The sequence below is a fragment of the Mandrillus leucophaeus genome, unplaced genomic scaffold, assembly GCF_000951045.1.
Source record: "Mandrillus leucophaeus isolate KB7577 unplaced genomic scaffold, Mleu.le_1.0 Scaffold12, whole genome shotgun sequence".
In the NCBI taxonomy this organism is placed as follows: domain Eukaryota; kingdom Metazoa; phylum Chordata; class Mammalia; order Primates; family Cercopithecidae; genus Mandrillus; species Mandrillus leucophaeus.
In genome coordinates, this window is record NW_012100320.1 from 7,621,748 (window position 1) to 7,644,817 (window position 23,070).

The 23,070-nt window shown below is 35.0% G+C and overlaps 2 protein-coding genes across 2 annotated transcripts in view; both read left to right on the forward strand.

Moving 5' to 3' along the window:
* SPESP1 (sperm equatorial segment protein 1) overlaps positions 1-12,200 on the forward strand; it is a 19,336-nt gene extending 7,136 nt beyond the window's left edge. The window contains exon 2 of the mRNA XM_011968858.1: positions 10,991-12,200. Within this exon, the coding sequence (XP_011824248.1) occupies positions 10,991-11,979 (989 nt within the window). The 3' untranslated portion in view covers positions 11,980-12,200. The remainder of the gene's footprint in view (positions 1-10,990) is intronic.
* Positions 1-23,070, forward strand: part of NOX5 (NADPH oxidase, EF-hand calcium binding domain 5) — a 147,188-nt gene that overhangs the window by 7,130 nt on the left and 116,988 nt on the right. The gene's annotated exons all lie outside the window — the stretch shown is intronic.

Genomic DNA, 23,070 nt, shown 5'->3' on the forward strand with positions numbered 1-23,070 from the left:
ATCAGCTGACCTCGTGATCCGCCTGCTTCGGCCTCCCAAAGTGCTGGGATTACAGGCATGTGCCACCGCGCCTGGCCTTTTTTTTTTTTTTTTTTTTGTATCACTATATAGTTGAAGCATTTTAAAAACACACAATTTATTTAACCTAAGCATAGTTTTTTCTGAGGCTCAAATATTCATACCGCGACCATTTGGAGACACTGTAAGCTGTCTTCTCTTGTTCTTTTGATAGGATCCCGTATATTTTTAAAGACTTCTTGTTTTCTGATGTCAACTGATTGTTCCAAGCCCCCTTTGTGTCTTTCCCACTCTGTGTCTTTCTCACTCTGAATGGAGTTAACTGTCTTTCCAAGGGAATGGAGAACGTGGTATGAGAGACCAAAGCGCTTGTGATACATTCTAGACTGCTGCAGTGGGGAAATATTGTTATTTTTGTCATTTTAGTGAACAGAACTAGAAGAGAGAGATTTAAAGTCATGAGTTTATTTTGGTTCCAATTACAACATTACTCATAGGATGCATCTTGATTTTTAACTCTTTATCCACACTAGAATTGTAACATCATTTAATGAGGCTATTTTGGTTGTCTATTGTGGAGTAAAAGACTGCTCCCCAAATTTATCATTTTTTCATGATTCTTTGGGTTCACTAGACTCAGCTGGGCAGCTCCGCTTCATATGGTATAGCTGAGATCACTCACGCAGCTGCATTCAGCTGGAAATTCAAATGGATAGGAACATCCAAGATGGCGTCTCATCCTCCAGGGTCTTTACATGACTTCTCATCTTTCAGTACTCTAGCCCAAGTTTCTTTACACCATGGCAGCTTGCTTCCGAGAAGGAGATTTATAAACCCCAACATGGATGCTCTTACTAAGCCTATACTGTATCAAACTTGCTAATGTCCTGTAGGCCAAGACAAGTCACATCTGGCAAGCCCATATCCAGTGTGAGAAGACACTACCCGAGAACATGAATACCAGAAAGTGCAAAGTTACATTTCTTTAACTGGAACACTTGATTAATATGAACATAATTACTTGTTTATTTACCTGTCAGCAAAAATTAAGATTGGCATAATAATAAATTATAGGAAAATTGCTGGATAAGATTTAATATTTCCTTTTATGATCATTCCTTGAGTAGACCTCAGTAATTAAGCACAATTATTAGTACTTTGACTTGGAAATACAGTACTTCAGCTCAGTTCGTTTTAAAATTTTAACCTTCATAAAAGTTCATTTTAATTTGAAGGTGTTGGATGTTTTAACTGGTAGTTCTTGCATGATGACAGCTTTCAGTTATTAATTCTTACTTTAGTACTTAACTGCTGCAGAATAAGGGAAGTTTATTCTTTATGAGTCCACGTCATGGCATGTATAGAAAATACAAGCAATTTGTTCTCCAAAGTTACGGACATTCAGCCAGAGTGTGTGGACTATCTGTAAGTGATGGATGCTTGGGTATATGTTTAAGTTTTATATACATGAGTTCTTTTTGAATAAAGTTATTCTGTTTTCACTATATCATTGTAATAAAAATCCTAGTTATATTCAAATCTTTAACAAAATGAGCATCCACAATTCTTGGTTAAATTTTGGGTGCAATCAGCAATTGCCATATCAAGGTTACTGGCCAAAAGTAAAGTAGAAATGTATGTGTATCTACACAATGGAATATTATTTGGCCATAAAAATGAAGTACTGATACAAGCTACAACATGGATGATCTTGAAGACATTATGCTAAGCATAAGAAGCCACTCACAAAAGGACACATATCATATGATTCCATTTATATGAAATGTCTAGCGTAGGAAATGCGTAGGTACAGAAAGTAGATTAGTGGTTGTCCAGGGGCTGGAGGATAGGGGATATGGGAAATGGGTTTTATTGTGGGGTGACAAAACTGCTTTAAACTTAGATTGTGGTGGTGATTGCACTACTCTGTGAACATACTGAAAATGATTGAATTACATACTTTAAGATAAATAAAAGGTAAATTATGGAGGTATTTTAATATTAAGATTGTGATTTACTTACGTTAAAATTATGTCAATGAGGTGTTACTTTCGAGATTGATAAAATTCAATGAAAGGTAATTAGTAGGACTTAAGTTTATGTGATCTAAACTTATATTAGGCTATTTAGTAAGGGGCAGTTACAAGAAGTATGGGGGCTTTCTGAGAACTGGAGCTATTTCACCATGATGTTTATGATGTTATTTTATATAAACTTCACACTCAGAAATTTAGAAAGACGTAGTAAGCTGTGTCTTTTATTATAAAAAACTGCCTACTTTGCCTAAAATAAAAGAACATTCTTATTACTCATTTAAAATTTTCTCTTTAATAATTGTTAGACAATTAGCCAGAAACTGCTCCCCACACAATAGTTTTTAGACTAGCAGATTTATTTTTAAACATAACATGACATGTAGTTTTCTTCCTCTGTATTCTTCTGTAGAAATGTTTTACCTGTGATTATTTTCTTAAGATAAATTACTAGAGGTGCAATTAATTTACATACCTTCCAGCATTCTGTTCATTCATTCAGTTATTCATTTAACAAATACTTTTTGACTGTCTAGTATGGTTCTAGGCACTGGGTAAAACAGAGTGTATAATGAACAAATTAGATGTGTCACAGCTCTCAAAGAGCTTACTAAGTGTAACAGTTAACAAACATTAAACAAACAAACACAGTTGGAACTGTCTAAATTCTATAAAGAAAAGATCAGTATGCTAGAGAGAGACTAAAGAAGGATCTAGGAATTAAAAGGGGAGTGAGGATGAAACTTTTTTTTTTTTTTTCTTTATTTCTTCTAGACAAACAAAAAAAACAGGATCCATGTGCAGAACGTGCAGTTTGTTACATAGGTATACGTGTGCCATGGTGGTTTGCTGCTTCTACTGGCCCATCCTCAAAGTTCCCTCCCCTCACCCCCACCCACCAACAGGCCGTGGTGTGTGTTCTCCAGGGGCTGGGGGATAGGGGATATGGGAAATGGGTTTTATTGTTCCCTCTGTGTAGGATGGAACTTATTTTACTAAGGAAGTAACATATACACATGCTAATCCTAGGTTTTATCATTTAAAAATATTTGCCTACTTGACTGGCAAAACAAAAATTGTTTTTAATTTGCATATCTTTTATGAAAAATGAGTTTTAGCAAGTTTTCATGCAAATTGGCTTTTATGTTATTCTCTTCCTCCTTTAATTGGTCATTCTATGAAAAGGAAATATATTTCACATGTATTATTTATTGAATGAAGTTTTAAATTTTTATTTATTTATCTGTTATTTTATTTTATTTTTTTGAAACAGAGTTTCATTCTTGTCCCCCAGGCTGGAGTGCAATGGTGCAACCTTGGCTTACTGCAACCTCCACCTCCTGGGTTCAAGCGATTCTCCTGTCTCAGCCTCGAGAGCAGCTGGGACTACAGGCGTGTGTCACCAGGCCCAGTTAATTTTTGTATTTTTAGTAGAGAGAGGGTTTCACCATGTTGGCCAGGCTGGTCTTGAACTCCTGACCTCAGGTGACCGACCCGCTCCCATCTCCCAAAGTGCTGAGATTACAGGCGTGGGCCACCAAGCCCAGCCTGAAGTTTTATATTTCATTGCTCATTTTAAATTATGATTTTATTATTTTCCTCATAATAAACTCAAAAGTAATTAACTTGCCTTTTATTTCTGTGTGAACTGGATTTATTTTTTTGTAAGTCATTGACTGTCAGTTACTCATACTTTGTAGTAAGAAAACACTGTGGATTATTTTCAATATTACTAGATACATCTTAATATGCGAAAGGGATGCGTTTTGGTCCATTTGATGATAGAACAAAATTTGGTCATATTTAAGTTAATTTAATTTTAATATTTACATGTAGTTTAAAATATTTTGGTCCAGTTGACAGCACAATTTCAGATATTGTATTTATTTATTTGATTTTATTTAATGTTCACATGTATTTTAAAACAGAGTAGTATCCCTGCAGAATAATTTTATCACAACACTAATACAGCTTTGCCAGCATCCTTGTATCATTTCTTTATGACAACATTGTGTAGTTGTTACAAGCACCTGCTTTGAAGTAAGGTAGCCTGTGTTCAAATCCCATCCTTATAAGTTGAATATAATCTTAAGCAAATTGCTTATCCTTTCTAAGTATCTTCCTTTTCTTCTTTGACAAAGTACTTCTCACATTCAAAGTTCTGGGTATAGTGCCTGGCACATAATGATCATTCAATCAGTGGAAGCTATTAGGATCTATTAGGATCTTTTTTTTTTTTGATACGGAGTATCGCTCTGTCGCCCAGGCCGGAGTGCAGTGGCGCGATTTCGGCTCACTGCAAGCTCCACCTCCTGGATTCACGTCATTCTCCTGCCTCAGCCTCCCGTGTAGCTGGGACTACAGGCGCTCGCCACTGCACCCGGTTATTTTTCTGTATTTTTAGTAGAGACGGGGTTTCACTGTGTTAGCCAGGATGGTCTCGATCTCCTGACCTCATGATTGACCCGTCTCGGTCTCCCAAAGTGCTGGGATTACAGGCGTGAGCCACCGCGCCCGGCCTGCTATTTGGATTTTTTAAATCATTATCTTCCATTTCTCCTTTGGATTTCCTACCGCTTTTGTTCCTACAGTTATTTAGTACCATTTTGTTTACCTTCTTATCATGTCTGTTGTGTGACAGTTCTTCCTGTACTATTTCAAGAAGAGAAGTGTAGGCAACCTCAGGCTCACCTTCAGGCCCCATGTCTGAGATTCCAGCAAAATCCCAAGCCTGTTTAGCAGTTAGCCATCCTGCTTATAAGAGGCACTGGAGAGCAGCATCATGGTTTCCCAAGCTGGAGATTCTTACCTGAGCCAGAGCCATGTTCTAGGACATTGCCATGTTTGCCTGAATCACTTACTAGTAAAACTAGATGGGATATTATAAAGTATACCAGTGTAGACTATGAATCTCCAAGTATAATAACACAACTTCTAGCAGGATTGTCTGTTCTTTGTAAGAATTTGAATTTTGTTCAGCTTTCTAGCACCTCCTGAAGGATGGAGAAAAACAGGTTTTCACAGTGGCCACAGCCATCTGTAGGGACAGTTGAGGCTCCACTATCTTACTACCTTGACTGCAAACATTTTTATAAAGATCAAATTGATTTGCAAGAGCAGACCTGATTAGTAGAACTGACAAGGTCAACATGAAATAGGGAGATGTTTTAAGGGACAAAAGCAGGAGGTAGAAGGTGTATGGAGAGAGGATGGATTTAACAGTAGAAAAGTATGGAGCCAAGCGTACATGAAGAACAGAGGAAAATTGAGGTAGGAGGTAGGGCACTCTGTTGCTAGGCAGCCAAGAACAGGCTTTTGGGTGTTGCCTGAGTAACAATAGAAGGGGATAATAAATATTTCAGTTTGTTAAGGAATCAGCTAGTATTATCTCCTTTTCCTGTCCTTTGGCACTCTAACTCACCTAATATCCACCTGGGTATCTTATTTACTACTTTGAGAAGAGGCAAGCTAAATGGTTTGAAAAGCAAGTGTTTAGCAGACTATAATCTAATGGCAATGTCTTTTTAAAAGTGTTGAAACCTTTGTTGGTTGCACATTTTAGATTTGCTTATTATAGTTTCTTACAATTAAAATATTTTTCAGATTTTAAAAAACATTTTATTATGGAAACATTTAAATATGTACACAAGTACAAAGAATTACATAATCTCCACATATTTGTAATAGCTTCAGTTATTACTATTATTAGCACTTCAATAGTTTTTGGGGAACAGGTGGTTTTTGGTTACATGGGTTAAGTTTTTTAGTGGTGATTTCTAGCTTTAGTTATTATTAATTCATGATCAATCGTATTTCATTGATAGCTCTGCCCACATTCCTTTTCCTCTCACTTCCCTGGACACCCTCCCCAATTTCTTGGGCTTGGATTATGTAGAAGCAAATTCTAGACATCATATAATTTTATCGGCATATACTAAAGCACTAAAATATAAGGACTTTACAAAACACAAAACAATGTAATTTTTTACTTACAAAAATAATTCCTTAATATTATCAAATATCTGGTTAGTGTTTTCTGATTGTCTTTCTCTTTTTCCAGTTTGATAGAATCGGAATTCAAGTAAGATTTATACATGTAACTTATTGATATACCTGTTAATTCTCTTTTAATCTATAGTTCTTCCTCCATCTCTGTTTTTTCCCTTGCAATTTAAATGTTGAGGAAACTGGGTCACACATCCTTTAGTTTCTTACAGTCTAGGTTTTGCTGATTACACCCCCATGGTGTAGTTTAATATCTCCCTTATTGTCCTATATATTTTCTGTATATTGTTAGTTATATCTAGGGAGGCCTACTGGATTCAGATTTGACTTTTTTTTTTTTTTTTTTTGCAACACTATTTCATAGGTGGTGGTGTGTTCTTCCATCAGAAAACACATAATGTCTGATTTTGTACCTTTTTAGATATACATAGTCATAGAAAATTATTGCAAAATTATCATATTTTAATTATAAATGACTTTTTAAATTATTAGCTGGAATCATTTATAAATTGAAACCTTTCTTCCTTTTGAGCTACTTTTCCATATTCATTTGGGTCTATTTCTATATTTTCTGTTCTGCTCCATTCATCTGTTCATGGCCAATGCTATACTATTTTTCATAATAGAGGCTTTATAGTATTTTTAAATATTTGATTTTAATATCTGATAGGGCTAGGCTTTGTTTTCCTGGCTGTTCTTATTTGTTTTTCCAAATAAACTTTATAATTCATTTTTCTAACTCCAGAAAAAATTAATGACATTTTTAGAAACATATTAAATGTATAAATTAAAAGAGAGGATATGACATCTAAGCATCTTTATGATGTTGAATCTTCTCATCTGAGAGCATGGTATAGCTTTCTATTTGTTGATATTTATGTTTTTCAAAAGATTTTATTATATTCCTGTATTAGTTTGCTGTAGCTCCTATAACAAATTACCACAAACTTGATGGTTTAAAACAGCAAAAATTTATTCTCACAGTTCTAGAGGCCAGAAGTCTGGAATCCATTTCCCTGAGCCAAAACCAAGGCATAGTCTGGGCCATGCTCCCTCTGGAAGCTCAATGAAAAAATATGCTCCTTGCTTCTTCTAGTTTCTGGTGGCTGCCTACCTTCCTTGACTTGTGGCCACATCAGTCTAATCTCTGCCTCTTCCTCCACATTACCTCTTCCTCTTCTGGGTGTGTGTCAAATCTCTCTGTGTCTCTCTCTTATGAGAACATTTGTGATTGGATTTAGAGTCCACCCAGGTAATCCAGAAAAATTGCCCCATGTCAAGAAACTTAATTTAACCACATCTGCAAAGACTCTTCTTTCTTAAGGTAATATTTACAGGTTCTAGGGTGATATCTTTGAATATTCATTATTTAGCCTACTATAACTCTTCATATTGATTTTGGCATGTTTTTGATATTTTATGATTATGTATGTATATATAAAATTCCAGGCTGGAGTGTAGTGGAAAGATCATGGCTCACTGCAGCCTCAACCTCCCTAGGCTCAAGCAATCCTTTCACCTCAGCCTTCTCACTAGCTGGGACTACAGGCATGTGCCACCATGCCCAGCTAATTCTTGTACTTTTATAGAGTTGGAGTTTTACCATGTTTCCCAGGCTGATCTCGAACCCCTGGGCTCAAGCCATCCACCTGCCTCGGCCTCTCAAAGTGCTGGGATTACAGGTGTGAATGAATGCACACAGCCAATATTTTGTTTCATTTTTCTGTTATGTAAACAACATCTTATTTCTCATATCTTCTAAGCAGTTTATATTTATATATTCATTTTGGTATATTGATTTTTATGACTTGCTATTTATGAAATTCTCTTACTAATTGTAGTAGCTTTTCAATGGATTCTTTTGTGTCGTCTGTATTTATAATCCTATCATCTGTATATAAACATAATTTTACCTCTTTCTTTCCAATTCTCATGTCTCCAATTATTTTCGCTTGTCTAATTGCATTGACTAGTATCGCCAACATGATGTTAAATATTAATAGAAATGAAGATATTAGGTATTCTTATCTTATTCCTGTCTTTAGCGGAAAAGCTTTTACTGTCTCCCACTAAATAAGATGCAAAGTATATTTTAATGTTCCTTTTACAGAACATGTTTTTCTATTTAATGTTAAGGGAAATTTATATTTAAAATGAGAAATGTAAGCAGTTACCTTTATAAAGAATAATATCTTATGAGTGCTGTGTAGCTTTGAAAGTGTTTTAAAATATCTAATTTATTTGGTTCTGTGAGATAAAAAGGCAAGTGTAGTATCTTAGCTTTATAGTTAAGTGAATATCCAGATAAGTTAAATAATGACCTAAGGTAATGCTGCTATAAATTGGTAGAGCCAGGACCAGGATCAAATATTTTATTTTCACTGCACAAGGCATTTTCATTTTACCCAATATTTTCCTTCATGAAGACTCTGATTCGGGACAATGCATTTTATAAATATGAGTTTACATAAATAAGTTATTTTCCTTTTAAAAATGTGATTTGTATACAATTTTTGTTTGCCATTAAAAAATAAAGGAGAAAAAATACTTGAAACTTAAAAAAATAAATGTGACTTATAATGGTTTACTATATTAAATGATTGGGGTGTGTGTGTGTGTGTGTGTGTGTGTGTGTGTTTAGGGAGTAAAACATTATAGTTAAAGTCTAAAATCTCCTCTACTGACCAAATTGAGTCCCACTACCTCTCCTCGGATGCAACTGCCCATATAAGTTTAGTATATTATCATTCCAGTCCATTAAAAAAATCTGCAGTTCACAGACAAAATATATGATGCTATGTGAGTGATATTAAAAAAGTATCATAAGGATAGCATCAAACTCTACTTTATGTTCTATACTTTCTTTTTCACTTATCATCATCATATAGATCTTAGAAGTATACAAGGCTTTTCTAAGCATTACATAAAATGAGAATTTATTTTTAGAATCAAGACTTCTGGACGTGTGGTATCTTTCCACTAACCACATTGGCTCACTAAACTGTTCTCATTAAGAATTTTTTAAAATTTGGAAATATGGCTTCAATTTTGATTAAATGTCTATCTGGTCTTTCTAAGTTGTAACAGAATAAAGAAGAGAGGAGAAACATGTAAATACAAGGCAGTTTTTGAGTATTTTATACTTACCAAAAAGCTAAATAAAAGTGCCTCCTGAACAGAAAGTTTATTACTTTCTTTAACCTGCAGGGGGATGGTTCAGGTAGGAGTAATGCATTAGTGTTTGGTAAAAAGTGATTTACTTCCCTGAATTAAATCAATTTGTATACTTGAAAATGGCAAACCTTAAAATTGCACATAGTGAAAAATCACAGCACTTAAAATTAAAATACCCTGATTCAGGAGTAGTTGAACAGAATTCCAGAATATCTTAATATGTTACTATCTTTTCTGTTCTCCACGCTGGAAATGAGAGGCTTTACTGCTCAGATGCTGCAAAATAGGAGTATAAATAGAACTACCTTTTTTTGGCTTATCAAAATATTTTATTTTAAGAGACCCCCCAAAAAAAAGACCCTCCAAAAAAAGATGCCCCAACAATACTCTTGGGTTTTTTTTTTTTTTTGGTCTTTTCTGTATTTTTTTTTTAAAATCAACTAAACACAATTTGATGCTTAAAATAAAACTACTCCATGATTCAGGAGTAGTTGAACAGAATTCCAGAATATCTTAATACCTTATTTTCTTTTCTGTTCTGCACGTTGGAAATGAGAGGCTTTACTGCTCAGATGTTGCACAATAGGAGTATAAATAGAACTACCTTTTTTTTTTTTTGCTTATTAAAATATTTTATTTTAGGAGACCCCTCAAAAAAGACCCTCCACATTAGATAGACGCCCCAACAATATCCTTGGGCTTTTTTTGTCTTTTCTGTATTTTTTCCTTTTTAAGTCAACTAAAACAATTTGATACTTAAAATAAAAGACAGGAAATATTTCCTGAGTAGACTTTAGTTAAGAATATATATATATTTTTGATCCGGGGGCGGGTAAGGAGAAGTAAGGTGCCACCAGCGGTTCATGAAGTAGAACTACCATTTTGTTGTTAAGAGTGAAATGTTGATGATTTAGACCAGGAATTGACAAACTTTTTCTGTAAAGGGTCATACAGTATTTCCAGCTTTGCAGGTTATGTGGTCTCTTACAATTCCTCTAGTGTTGCAGGCAAAAGCACCTGTAGATAATACGTAAACAAATGGGCAAGACTCACTGGGTGCCAATAAAACGTTACTTAATAAAGCAGTTGAGTGGATATGAGTCACAGACTATAGTTAGATCTTTGAATGAAAATCTTTGATGAAAATATTGCATTTTCATCATACAGATACACTAGATGTAAATAACCTCACGAGCATAGAAAATAGTAAAATAATTAGAAAGTGATGAGTTTGGAATATTCATTACCTTTGCTTTTAATATAATTTATTTGATTGTAATATAGATAAGTTAATTTTTAAATAATGTCTGTGTTTAACATCTGGCTCACAAAATTCATAAAAATTTAACAATGGGCTCTAGTGAACCAGTACAAGCCTACTCCAGCACACCACTGTGTTAGAGGACATAATCAAGAATTTTGGTTTAATAAGTTGCCTGTTGAATCATAAGTTATATGAGAGAATAAAAGCAAAAATCATAAGTTATATGGGAGAATAAAAGCAAAAATGTAGAGAGAATGGTGTTAATATGCAACTTTTGCACTAATCTTGCTCACCTGTTTTAATAAGAACCTGAAGAAATAATTTTGTTTATTTAAGTGAAAGTTGACTCTGTGTCAAAAGTGCTTTGCATATTGGTTCTTTATTTCAATTTTTAAGTGATAGCATATGAAATAAATTTTGGTCAGTAGATTTTGTCAATGTGTTATATATAATAATAAATGTTACTTATTATTTGTTTGATTTCTTTTCCCTTAAGGCATAACTGTGTCACCTGATGAAGAACAAAACTTGAATCATTATATACAAGTTTTAGAGAACCTAGTACTAAGTGTTCCCCCTAAGGAGCCAGGTCGTGAGAAAAAATCTAACTCTCCAAAACATGTTTATTCTATAGCATCGAAGGGATCAAAATTTAAGGAGCTAATTACACATGGAGACACATCAACTGAGAATGATGTTTTAACCAATCCTATCAGTGAAGAAACTACAACTTTCCCTACAGGAGACTTCACACCGGAAATAGGAAAGAAAAAACACATGGAAAGTACCCCATTCTGGTCAATCAAACCAAACAATGTTTCCATTGTTTTACATGCAGAGGAACCTTATATTGAAAAGGAAGAGCCAGAGCCAGAGCCAACTGCAAGACAAACTGAGGCACCAAGAATGTTGCCAGTTGTTACTGAGTCATCTACAAGTCCATATGTCACCTCATACAAGTCACCTGTCACTACTTCAGATAGGAGCACTGGCATTGAGAGCTCTACAGAATCAGAAGATGTTCCTCAGCTCTCAGGTGAAACTGCAATAGAAAAATCCAAAGAACTAACGTTTGGAAAGCACCCAGAGAGTTGGAATAATGATGACATTTTGAAAAAAATTTTAGATATTAATTCACAAGTGCAACAGGCACTTCTTAGTGACACCAGCAACCCAGCATATAGAGAAGATATTGAAGCCTCTAAAGAGCATCTAAAACGAAGCCTTGCTCTAGCAGCAGCAGCAGAACATAAATTGGAAACAATGTATAAGTCCCAGTTATTGTCACCAGGACAAACAAGTAATAAAATTGATGATATTGAAACTGTTATTAACATGCTGTGTAATTCTAGATCTAAACTCTATGAATATTTAGATATTAAATATGTTCCACCAGAGATGAGAGAAGAAGCTGCTACAGTATTCAATACATTAAAAAATATGTGTAGATCAAGGAAAGTCACAGCCTTACTAAAAGTTTATTAAACAATAATATAAAAATTTTAACCTACTTGATATTCCATGACAAAGTTGATAAGCAAACTGCATTTTTTCACAGGAGAAATAAGCATATTCGTAATTTCAAAAGTTGTATAAAAATATTTTCTATTGTAGTTCAATTGTGCCAACATCTTTATGTGTCATGTGTTATGAACAATTTTCATATGAGCTAAAAACCTAATTTAAAATAAAATTTTGGTTCAGGAGTTTGTAGTTTTTTCTCATTAATTTTAAATGTTGTGAAGATCTTTACAATGTTTAAGCTTTGATTTTGCTTGAATATATTAGTTAAATTCATACATTTTATGAGTTAAGAGACTGTGTGCGTGCTCTCTCTATAGCTAGTTTTAAATAAAATAATTGTATATACATAAAGTGTAAAATTTTGGGGCATATGGTCTTTATTATTCTTTCAGATAATCTGAGTTTTCTGTCCTTTTTATTTTTATTTTTTATTTTTGAGACAGAGTCTCACTGTCACGCAGGCTTGAGTGCAGTGGTGCAATCTCAGCTCACTGCAACCTCTGCCTCCCGGGTTCGAGTGATTCTTCTGCCTCAGTCTCCTGAGTAGCTGGGATTGCAGGCGCCCATGACCATGCCCGGCTAATTTTTATATTTTTAGTAGAGACGGGGTTTCACCATGTTGGCCAGGCTGGTCTCAAACTCCTGACCTCATGTGATCCACCCGCCTCGGGCTCCCAAAGTGCTGGGATTACAGGCATGAGCCAGTGCGCCTAGGGAGTTTTCTGTCTTAATAGCCTAACTTGGGGCTTGTATCCGCACTTTTATTTGGATATAGGTGTGCCTCCTTTGAAATGTAGATAATATTTTAAGATACATCTCTATTCTTCTGTCATCAAGTACTTTTGGAGTATCACTGAGGGATGGTAACCTGGATATGTAATGAAATCATTCTCATTTCCTCTCTTTGTGTACATACACATTGAAGATTTTCAAATCTTTTGTCAGAGAGTATGACTGACACCATTAAGGTTAACTGTATAATATTATAATAATGGCTCAGGTAATTCTGTTTATGATTGGACCAGTATTATATTCAAATACATTTATTTATTTGTTCATCAAGACATTCACTTATAGTTTGATAAAGATTTATTGACCTTTTACTATGTGCAGGACACAATAGATGCTAGGCTTTGGGGATACAAAAATAAGACCTACTTTCTTTTCTCTTTGAGATTATATTATAGCAGGAAAGACAGATGCTAAACAAATAATTTAAAAAAAATTTTAAATTTCAGTTGTGTCAAGTTGTTGTGAAGGTGTGAGGTATTTGACCTCACTTAGACCAAGAATAATGGGAAAGCTACCCCAAGAAAGTCGCAATTAAGGTGTAGTCTGAAAGATTAGGGTGTGTGTAAGGACAAAGTGAACATTTTAGGCAGAGGGAACAGCAGGTATGAATGCTTTGAGTTAAAAATAAGGATGAGAAGTTCAGGAAGTACCTGGAGTATCGAAAGGCAGGAAAAAGCATCACAAGATGTATCTGGTGACATATACACCAGATTGGAATGGATCCTGCAGCACCTTCGGTGCGGTATTGAATGTTTTAGCCTTTACCCTATGATCAATAAGAAGCCATTAGTGGATTTTAAGCAAAAAGGACTGGTATGATCAAATTTCTGTTAAAACAACAACAACAAAACCTACTCGTTACAGTTTTGGAAGTGGGCAAAAGTAGAAGTGCACTGTGCACAGGGCAAATGTTGCTTGGAGTAGGTGAAAAGAATTGGCAATTAAGAGGGAGAATCAGGCCGGGCGCGGCGGCTCACGTCTGTAATCCCAGCACCTCGGGAGGCCACGGTGGGCAGATCACCTGAGGTCAGGAGTTCAAGACCAGCCTGGCCAACATGGTAAAACCCCGTCTCTACTAAAAATACAAAAATTACCTGGGTGTGGTGGTGGGCGCCTGTAATCCCAGCTATTCCGGAGGCTGAGGCAGGAGAATTACTTGAACCTGGGAGGTGGAGGCCACAGTGAGCTGAATTGCAGTGAGCTGAGATTGCACCACTGAACTCTAGCCTGGGCAACAGAGCAAGACTCCACCTTGGGAAAAAAAAAAAAAAGAGAGAGGGAGAATCAACAAGATTTGGTGATTGAACGGATCTGGGGACTGTGCTAATAGCAGGGACCAAAAATAATTCCCACAATTAGCTGTGTTGTAAAAAGGATTATATAGGCTTTTTTAAATAAAAATAATCTTTTACTGTTATTTATAAAATAATTTTACTTTGGAAAATTTCAAAAATTTGCAAAAGTAAAGAATAATATAATCCATGTACATGTCAACCTTAAAGAAAAAAAGAAAACCTCATAGAGACAAGCTCTCTAAAACAAAAGAATTGGGAATAAAAAAGGGTTGCAATTTAGGGTACACAAGCCATGAAAATCATAAGCACACACATGAGGAAAATCAGGACAAAGAGGAGTTTTTAAAGACAGAAGTCCACACAAACTGCTTTGAAAGAAAGCTCACTGCAGGATATAGCCCTTGGTAGACATCTGTCCTGGTCAGATCATCTTACCTGAAATGCTGAAGGCCAAGGAAATTCCTGAGAATAAGCTCTGATTACAGGGTACAAGCAAGATGTACAGGTATTTCAAGAATGTAAGCAGGAGGATTTTTTCTTTATTACCTCCCCAGCTCCCATTTTTGATCAGGGCTTTGACATAAGTGACTCCAGTTTGTTATTGTTCACTTCCACATACCCATCACCTAGTCTCAACAATCATCTAAAAACTAATCTTCTTTCATCTATATCCCTACCCCTTTACCCTCTTCCTATTTTATGTTGAATTAAATCACAGATACTTTATCATTTCATCAGTAAAAATATAACAATGTGAAGTCCTATAAGTTTTTTTTTAAAAAAAAACACAACCACAATATCACACATAAAAGTTTAATGATTTCTGGCTAGGCGCAGTGGCTCACTCCAGTACTCCCAGCACTTTGGGAGGCCAAGGCAGGAGGACCACTTGTGGTCAGGAGTTCAAGACCAGCCTGGCCAACATGGTGAAACCCTGTCTCTACTAGAAATACAAAACGTAGCTGGGTGTGGTGGTGCACGCCTGTCATCCCAGCCACTCAGGAGGCTGAGGCAGGAAAATCACTTGGACCTGGGAGACAGGTTACAGTGAGCTGAGGTTGTGTCACTGTGCTCCAACCTGGGCAACAGAGGGAGACTCCATCCCAAAAAAAAAAAAGAAAAAAAAGTTTAATGATTTTTAACATCATCAAATATCTAGTCAATGTTCAAATTTCCAATTGTGAAATAATTTTTAAAATTTAGAGTTTATATGAATCAAGATCAAATAAAGTTCACACATTAAAATTGGTTGATTTGACTAATAAGTCTCTTTTAATCTAAAGTTTTCCTTTCTACCTCTTTTTTTCCCCTTTAGATTTATTTAGTGAAGAAATTGGTCATTTGTCCTATAATTTCCCACAATATTGAGTTTGCTAATTGCATCCCCATAGTGCCATTTAACATGTTCTCCTATCCTCTGTCTTTTCTATAAATTGGCAGTTGGATCTAGAGAGGCTTCCTCAAACTGAGGTTTTTGTTTTTCTTTCTCTTTCTTCTTTTTTTTGGCAAGATGGCATTTTATTCTTCCATATTGTTGGGTCTCTTTTTGTATTTTTAGCAGACTTTGATGGTCATTGCCTAGATAAATTAATTGATCAGGTGGTACAAAGTAGAGACATCATTCCTTCCATTATTATCTGGAATGTGTCTATAAAGAGAAACTTTCATCTATTATTTGATTCTCCAGTGGTCTGGCATGTATTGGAAAGACATCAAATGCTTGAATCCCTTTGCTTAATAATTTCCAGAATAATTAGTTCATAGAATCTCCAATGATGACCTATTTTTTTTACATTAGTAACCTTTATTTTTTTAAATAATTTTAGTTTTACAGAGAAATTGATCAGAAAGTACAGAGTTCCCACATCCCTCTCTCTCTTCTCTGACACATCTTGTATTAGTGTGGTACATTTGTTATAATTAATGAACCTACATTGACACATCATCATCACCTAAACTCCATAGTTTATACTAAGATTCGCTCTTGGCGTTTTACATTTTATGAATTTGGACAAATGTACATGTGTCCACCGTTATAGTATTGCACAGAGTAGTTTCACTGCCCTAAAACCCTCTGTGCTTCATCTATTCATGCCTCCCTCTCCCCTAACTTCTGGTTGGCAACCACTGCTTTTTTGTTTTCATTTCCACAATTTTGCCTTTTCCAGAATGTATATATAAGTTGAGTAAATTATTTGAAATGCCTATGACCAGAGGTGTTTTGGATTTTGGGTTTTTTCAGATTTTGGTATTTGCATATACATAATGAGATATCTTAGGGATAGGATCCGAGTCTAAACATGAAATTCATTTATGTTTCATGTATACTTTATGCACATAGCCTGAGGGTAATTTTCTACACTATTTTTAATAATTTTGAGCATGAAATAAGGTTTGTGTATATGACCCATCAGAAAGCAAAGGTGTCAATATCTCAGCCAGCCATGTGGACAGTCTGTGGTTATTTAGCATCACTATCATTTCTGACTGAATTTATTTGCTACTGATAAACGATTATTTTCTTACACTTATGCAAACATAAGTACTTGACAGTAAAAACATGACATACTATTAATACAGTGAAAAAATAATGTGTCAGGTGTGGAATTTTTCACTTGAGATATCATGTCCGCATTCAAAAACTTTCAGATTTTGGAACATTTTGGATTTTTTTTTTCTTTTTGCTTTTTGTTTTGAGACAGAGTCTCACTCTGTTGCCCAGGCTGGAGTGCAATGGTGTGATCTTGCTTACTGCAACCTCCGCCTCCTGGGTTCAAGCAATTCTCCTGCCTCAGCTTCCCTAGTAGCTGGGACTACAGGCATGTGCCTCCATACCTGGCCAAAATTTTTTTTGTGTGTATTTTTTTAAGTAGAGTCAGGATTTTACCATGTTGACCAGGCTGGTATCAAACTCCTGATCTCAAGTGATCCGCCTGCCTCGGCATCCCAAAGTGCTGGGATTACAGGCCTGAGCCACAGTGCCCAGCCCATTTTCGATTTTGGATTTTCGGATTAGGGATGCTCAGTCTGTAGTTGGAATCAATGCAGTCTGTAGCCTTTTCGGACTGGATTCTTTCATTTAGTAATACACATGTACATTTTCTCCATGTCTTTTAATGACTTGTAGTTTATTTCTTTTTGGTGCTGAATAATATTCTATTGTCTAGATGTACCACAATTTATTTATTCATTCATCTACTGAAGGACATCTTGGTTGCTTCTAAGTTTTGACAATTATGAATAAAAGCTGATGTAAACGTTCATGTGCAGGTTTCTGTGTGGACAGAAGTTTTCAGCTCCTTTGGGTAAATACCAAGGAGCATGATTGCTGAATCACAAGTAATATGGTTTGGATATGTGTCCCCTCTAAATCTCATGTTGAAATGTGATTCCCAGTGTTGGAGATAGGGCTTGGTGGGAGGTGACTGGATCACGGGGGCAGATCTCTTGTGAATGGTTTAGCACAATCCCTTTGGTGATAAGTGAGTTCTTGCTCAGTCTGGGACCTCCCCTCCTTGTTCTCTTGCTCCCACTCTTGCCATGTGATATGCTGGCTCTCTGTCACTTTGTGCCATGATTAGAAGCTCCCTCAGGCCATCACCAGAAGTAGATGTTTGCACCACACTTCCTGCACAGCCCGTGGAACAAGGGGCCAATTAAACCTCTTTTCTTTATAAATTACCCAGCCTCAGGTACTTCTTTAGAGCAATGCAAGAATGGACTAATACAACATGGTAAGAATATGCTTAGCTGTGCAGGAAATTGCCAAACTGTCTTCCAAAGCGGCTGTAATATTTTTGCATTCCCACCCAATGAATGAGAGTTTCTGTTACTTCACATACTGACCAGCATTTAGTGTTGTTTGTATTCTGAATTTTGGCCATTCTAGTAGGTGTGTAGTGATATCTTATTGTTATGCTCTATTGCTTTTTAGCCTTATTTTGTGATATAAATTCACATGTTTTATAGTTGTAAAAAATAATGCAGAGAGATCTAGCTAAATGTACCCTCTCCCTATTTCACCCAAATGTAGTATTTACATTAGAGTGCAATAAAACAGCCAAAATATAGATATTGGCACAAGATACAGAACATTTCCATCATCACAAAAATCTCTCATGTTGCTGTTTTATAGCCACACCACTTCCCCATTCCTTGTCTAACTGCTCATAATTACTATGCTGTTCTCCATTTCCATAATTTTGTCATTTCAAGAATGTTGCATGAATGGCATCATACAGTACATAATCTTTTGGGACTGATTTTTTTCACTTAGCTTAATTCTCTGGAGATTTATCAAGATTTTTGCATGTACCAACTCATTCCTTGTTATTGCTGAGTGGCACTCTGCAGTTTAACCATTTACTTGTTTAAGAATTTCTGGATTGTTTCCATGTCTTGGCTATTAGAAAAGAAAAGCTGCTGACAGAATGGGAGAAGATATTTGCAGATTATATATCTGATACAGATTATATATAATCTGACATTCATTTACAGGTGTTTGTGTGAACATAAGTTTTTATTTCTCTGGGATAAATGCCCAGGAGTGCAATTATTGTGTTGTGTGGCAGTTGCATATTCAGTCTTATAAGAAACTGCCCACCCTTTTCCAGAGTGGCTGTACCATTTAACATAACCACCAGCAATGTGTGAGTTTCTGTGAAACCTCACTAGTATTTTGTGTTAGCACCATCATTTAACATTTATTTATTTTAAAGTGTATATTTAATGGTTTTTAGTATATTCACAAGTTTTTAGTATAGTCACAAAGTTGTATGACCATTAAATCTAATTCCAGAACGTTTCATCACCCACCAAACAAACTCTACCCATTAGCAATTACTCCTCATTCCTCTGTCTTACAGCCTCTGGCAACCACTGGTGATACAGTTCTGTCTCTATGGATTTGCCTATTCTGGACATTTAATGCAATGCAATGTAATGTAATGCAATCATACAATATAATGTAATGCAATCATACGATATGTATTCTTTTGTGACTGGCTTCTTTCACTTAGCATAATAGTTCAAAGTTCATCCGTATTGTAGCATATGTCTATTTTTTATGCAGCTATGTCTATTTTTATGACTAATATTTCACTGTATAGATATTCATTTTGTAAATGAATTCATCAGTTGATGGGCACTTGAGTTGTTCCCACTTTTTGGCTATTAGGAATAATGCAGCTGTGAACATTTACAAATACATTTTTGTGTGGACACATGTTTTATATTTGCTTGGATGTGTATCAAGATGTGGAAATTCTGGGTCATGTGTAACTTTTTGGGAGACTACCCAACTGTTTTCCAAAGGGACTGAATCACTTTACATTCCTGCCAGCAATGTACAATGGTTTCAATTTTTCCACACCCTCCCCGACATTTGTCATCTTCTGTCTTTTTTATCATTGTGGATTTGAAATGGTATCTTGTATTTCTCTAATAACAAGTGATGTTGAGCATCTTTTTAAGTACCTGTTGGCCATTTCTATCTCTTCTTCGGAAGAACATTTACTTATATCCTTTGCCTATTTTTAGTTGAGTTATCTTTTTATTATTGAATTGTAAGAATTCTGGATACTGGTTCTGTGTCAGATATATAATTTGTAAATATTTTCTCCCATTCTGTCAGTTGTCTTTTCGCTTTCTTAATGGTATTGGTTGTGGAACAAAGTTGTTAATTTTGAGGTACTATAATTTATCAACATTTCCTTTTGCTACATGTGCTTTGGTGTCATATCCAAGAAAAAAATTTCCAAATTCAAGGTCTGTAATTCAATGTGACTAGTGTCACCTTGTAAGAAGAGGAAAATCTCATGTGAAGACAGAGACATGCAGACATCACACCATGTGATAACAGAGGGAGAGATTGGAGTGATGCAGCCCCACACCAAGGAATGCTAAGAATCAGCAGCTACCAGAAGAAGTAAGAACGAGGAAAGGAAGGATTCCACACAGTCTTAAGGGAGAATGGCCCTGCTGATACCTTGATTTTGGAATTCTAGCCCCCAGAACTGTAAGAGGATAATTTCTGTTGATTAAAGCCATCTGGTTTGTGCTACTTTGTTATGGCAACCCTAGGAAACTAATACTGTCATGATGCTCCTTTTTATATGTTGCTTAATTCTGAGTGCTGAAATTTACTATGGATTCTTGCATGTATTAATGAGGGATATTGGCCTATAGTTTTCTTTTTGTTTTTGTACTGTCCTTCTCTGGTTTTGGTATCAGGATAATATTAGCTTTGTCAAATGAATTGAGGGGTATTCTTCTCTCCTCTATTTTATGGAAGAGATTTTGTAAATTGGTGTTAATTCTTCTTTCAACATTTGGTAGAATCATTGCCAGTGAACCATCTGGGCCTGGAGGTTTCTGTTTTGAGAGTTTTACCTTTATAAATTCAATTTCCTTAATAGTTTTAGGGCTATTCAAATTATTTTATGTTAGGTGAGATGTAACTGCTCACGTTTTTGAGGAATTGGTCTATTACATCCCACTTCTCAAATTTATGTTTTTAAAAGTTGTTCATAATATTCCTTTTTATCTTTTTGATGTTTACAGTCTTTAGTGATATAACTTGTTTCATTCCTGGTACTAATTTGTATCTTTCTTCTTTTTACCATTTTCAGTCATGCTAGAGGCTTGTGGATTTTATTGATCTTTTCAAAGAACAAACCAATAACAATTTGTCTCCTTAATTTTTCTTTATTGTTTTCTGTGTTAAATTTTATTGATTTCTGCTCTTTATCATTTCATTCCTTCTGCTTGCTTTGGGGATTTTGCTCCTTTTCTCTAGGTTCTTGGTGTTAGATTTTTTTCTCTTTTCTAATGTATGAATTTAACACTATACATTTTCTTATGAGCATTGTTTTTGCCATGGCCTATAACTTTTGATATGCTGTATTCTCTTTTCCTTCAATTTAATGTATTTTTCATTCTATTTCATGATGTTGAACTTTTTGTGTGCCTATTGGCCACGTGTACATTTTCCTCTTTGAGACTTCCTCTTTGGCCCACGGATTATTTTAAAGTATGTTATATAGTTTCTAAGTGTTGGGGGAGTTTACTGTAATCCTTTCATCACTGATTTCTAGTTTGATTCTATTGCAGTCAGAGAAAAAACTATATATGATTTAATTCTTTTAAAATTGTTAAGGTTTGTTTATGATCCAGGATATGGTATGTGTATATATATACACCATATATTCTGTTGGTTGGAAGACTTTATAAATGTTAATTAGATCCTATTGTCTGTTGTTGATTTATTCCGTAACCTTTCTGATTTTCTATCAGTTATTGAAAGAGGAGTGTTAAGGTCTCCAACTATAATTGTGGATTTGTGAATTTTCTCCTTTCAGTTCTATCAGTTTTTGCTTCACATACTTTGCAGGTCCATTGTTTATTGCATATACATTTAGGATTGTTATGCCTTTCCGATGGACTGAACATTTAATCCTTGTATAATACGGATTTATGCCTCTGATAATTTTCTTTGTTATGAATTCTACCTCATTTGATAGTAATATAGCCATTCTTGCTTTCCTTTGATTAGTGTTTACTTGATATATTGTTTTTTATCCTTTTACTCAAACTGCCTATATCATTATGTTTGAAGTGAGTCTCTTGTAGAAAGTGTAACCTGGGTCATGTTTCATAATTCACTCTGTAATCTCTGTCTTTTAATTAGACCACTTAAATTTAGTATAATTACTGGCATATCAGGGCTCATATATGCTATTTTTTTGTTGTTGTTTCATGTTTGTTCTCTCTGATTTTTATTTCTCTGTTTTCTCTTTCCTGCTCACCAGAGGATTACTTGAATATTTTTGGAATTTTATTTTTATTTATTTATGTTTTATTTGAATGTATCTCTCTGTATAGATTTGTAGCAGTTACTCTAGGTAGCCTATTACATATATATAACTTAAGACAGTGTACTGGTGTCATCATTTAACAGTTTGAGTGAAGAGTAGAAACCTTACCTCTCTTTAGATCCCTTTATCCTCTCTGACTTAGAATTGTCTTAACTGTTTCCTCTACATACATTTAGAACCACATCAGACAGGATTGTAAATTTTGATTTAACATCAAACATAATTTAGAAAACACAAAAGAAAAGAAAAATCTATTGTATCTACTCACATTTTTGCTCTAGCCATTATTTTCTTTTTTCTTTATGTTTCACGACTCCTTGCTTTATGATTTATTTCTCATCTTAGAGAACTTCTTTATCCATTCTTTTAGGGTAGGTCTTCTAGTGACAAATTCCCTTAGCTTTCCTTTGTCTGAAAATATCTTCATTTACTCTTTATTCCTGAAGGATGTTTTTACATGATATAGGGTTCCAGGTTGATCTTTCCTTTCATCAACTGAAAAATGTTGTGCTACTTTTTCCCCTGCCTTCATGGTTTTTGATGAGAGATCCACTGTCATTTCTACTGCTTTTTCTTATTGGTAAGATGTAATCTCTCTCTCACTGTTTTCAAGGGTTTTTTTCCTCTGACTTTAATTTTCAGAAGTTTGGATATAATGTGCCTTGGTATGGATTTCTTTGTATTTATCCTGCTTGAGATTTGCTCAGCTTCTGGAATCTGTAGGTTTATGCCTTTTGCCAAATTTAGACACTGTATCCATTCTTTTGAGGACTTTTTCAACTCTTTCCTCTTCCTCCTCTTTTTATGAAACTCTGGTGACATGAATGGTAGATCTTTCATTATAGCCCCTTGGGTCCGTGAGGCTCATTCCATTCATTTTTACCCCCAATCTTTTCCCAGACTATTTTTTCTTTATTTATCAGATTGGGTAATTTCTATTGTTCTGTCTTCAAGGATACTTACTGTTTCACCTGTTCTCTCCATCCTTCTGTTGAGCACATCCACTAGGCCTTTTATTTCAATTATTGTATTTTTCAGTTCTAAAATTTCCATTTGGTACTTTTTTTTTTTTTTTTTTTTTTTTTTTTTTT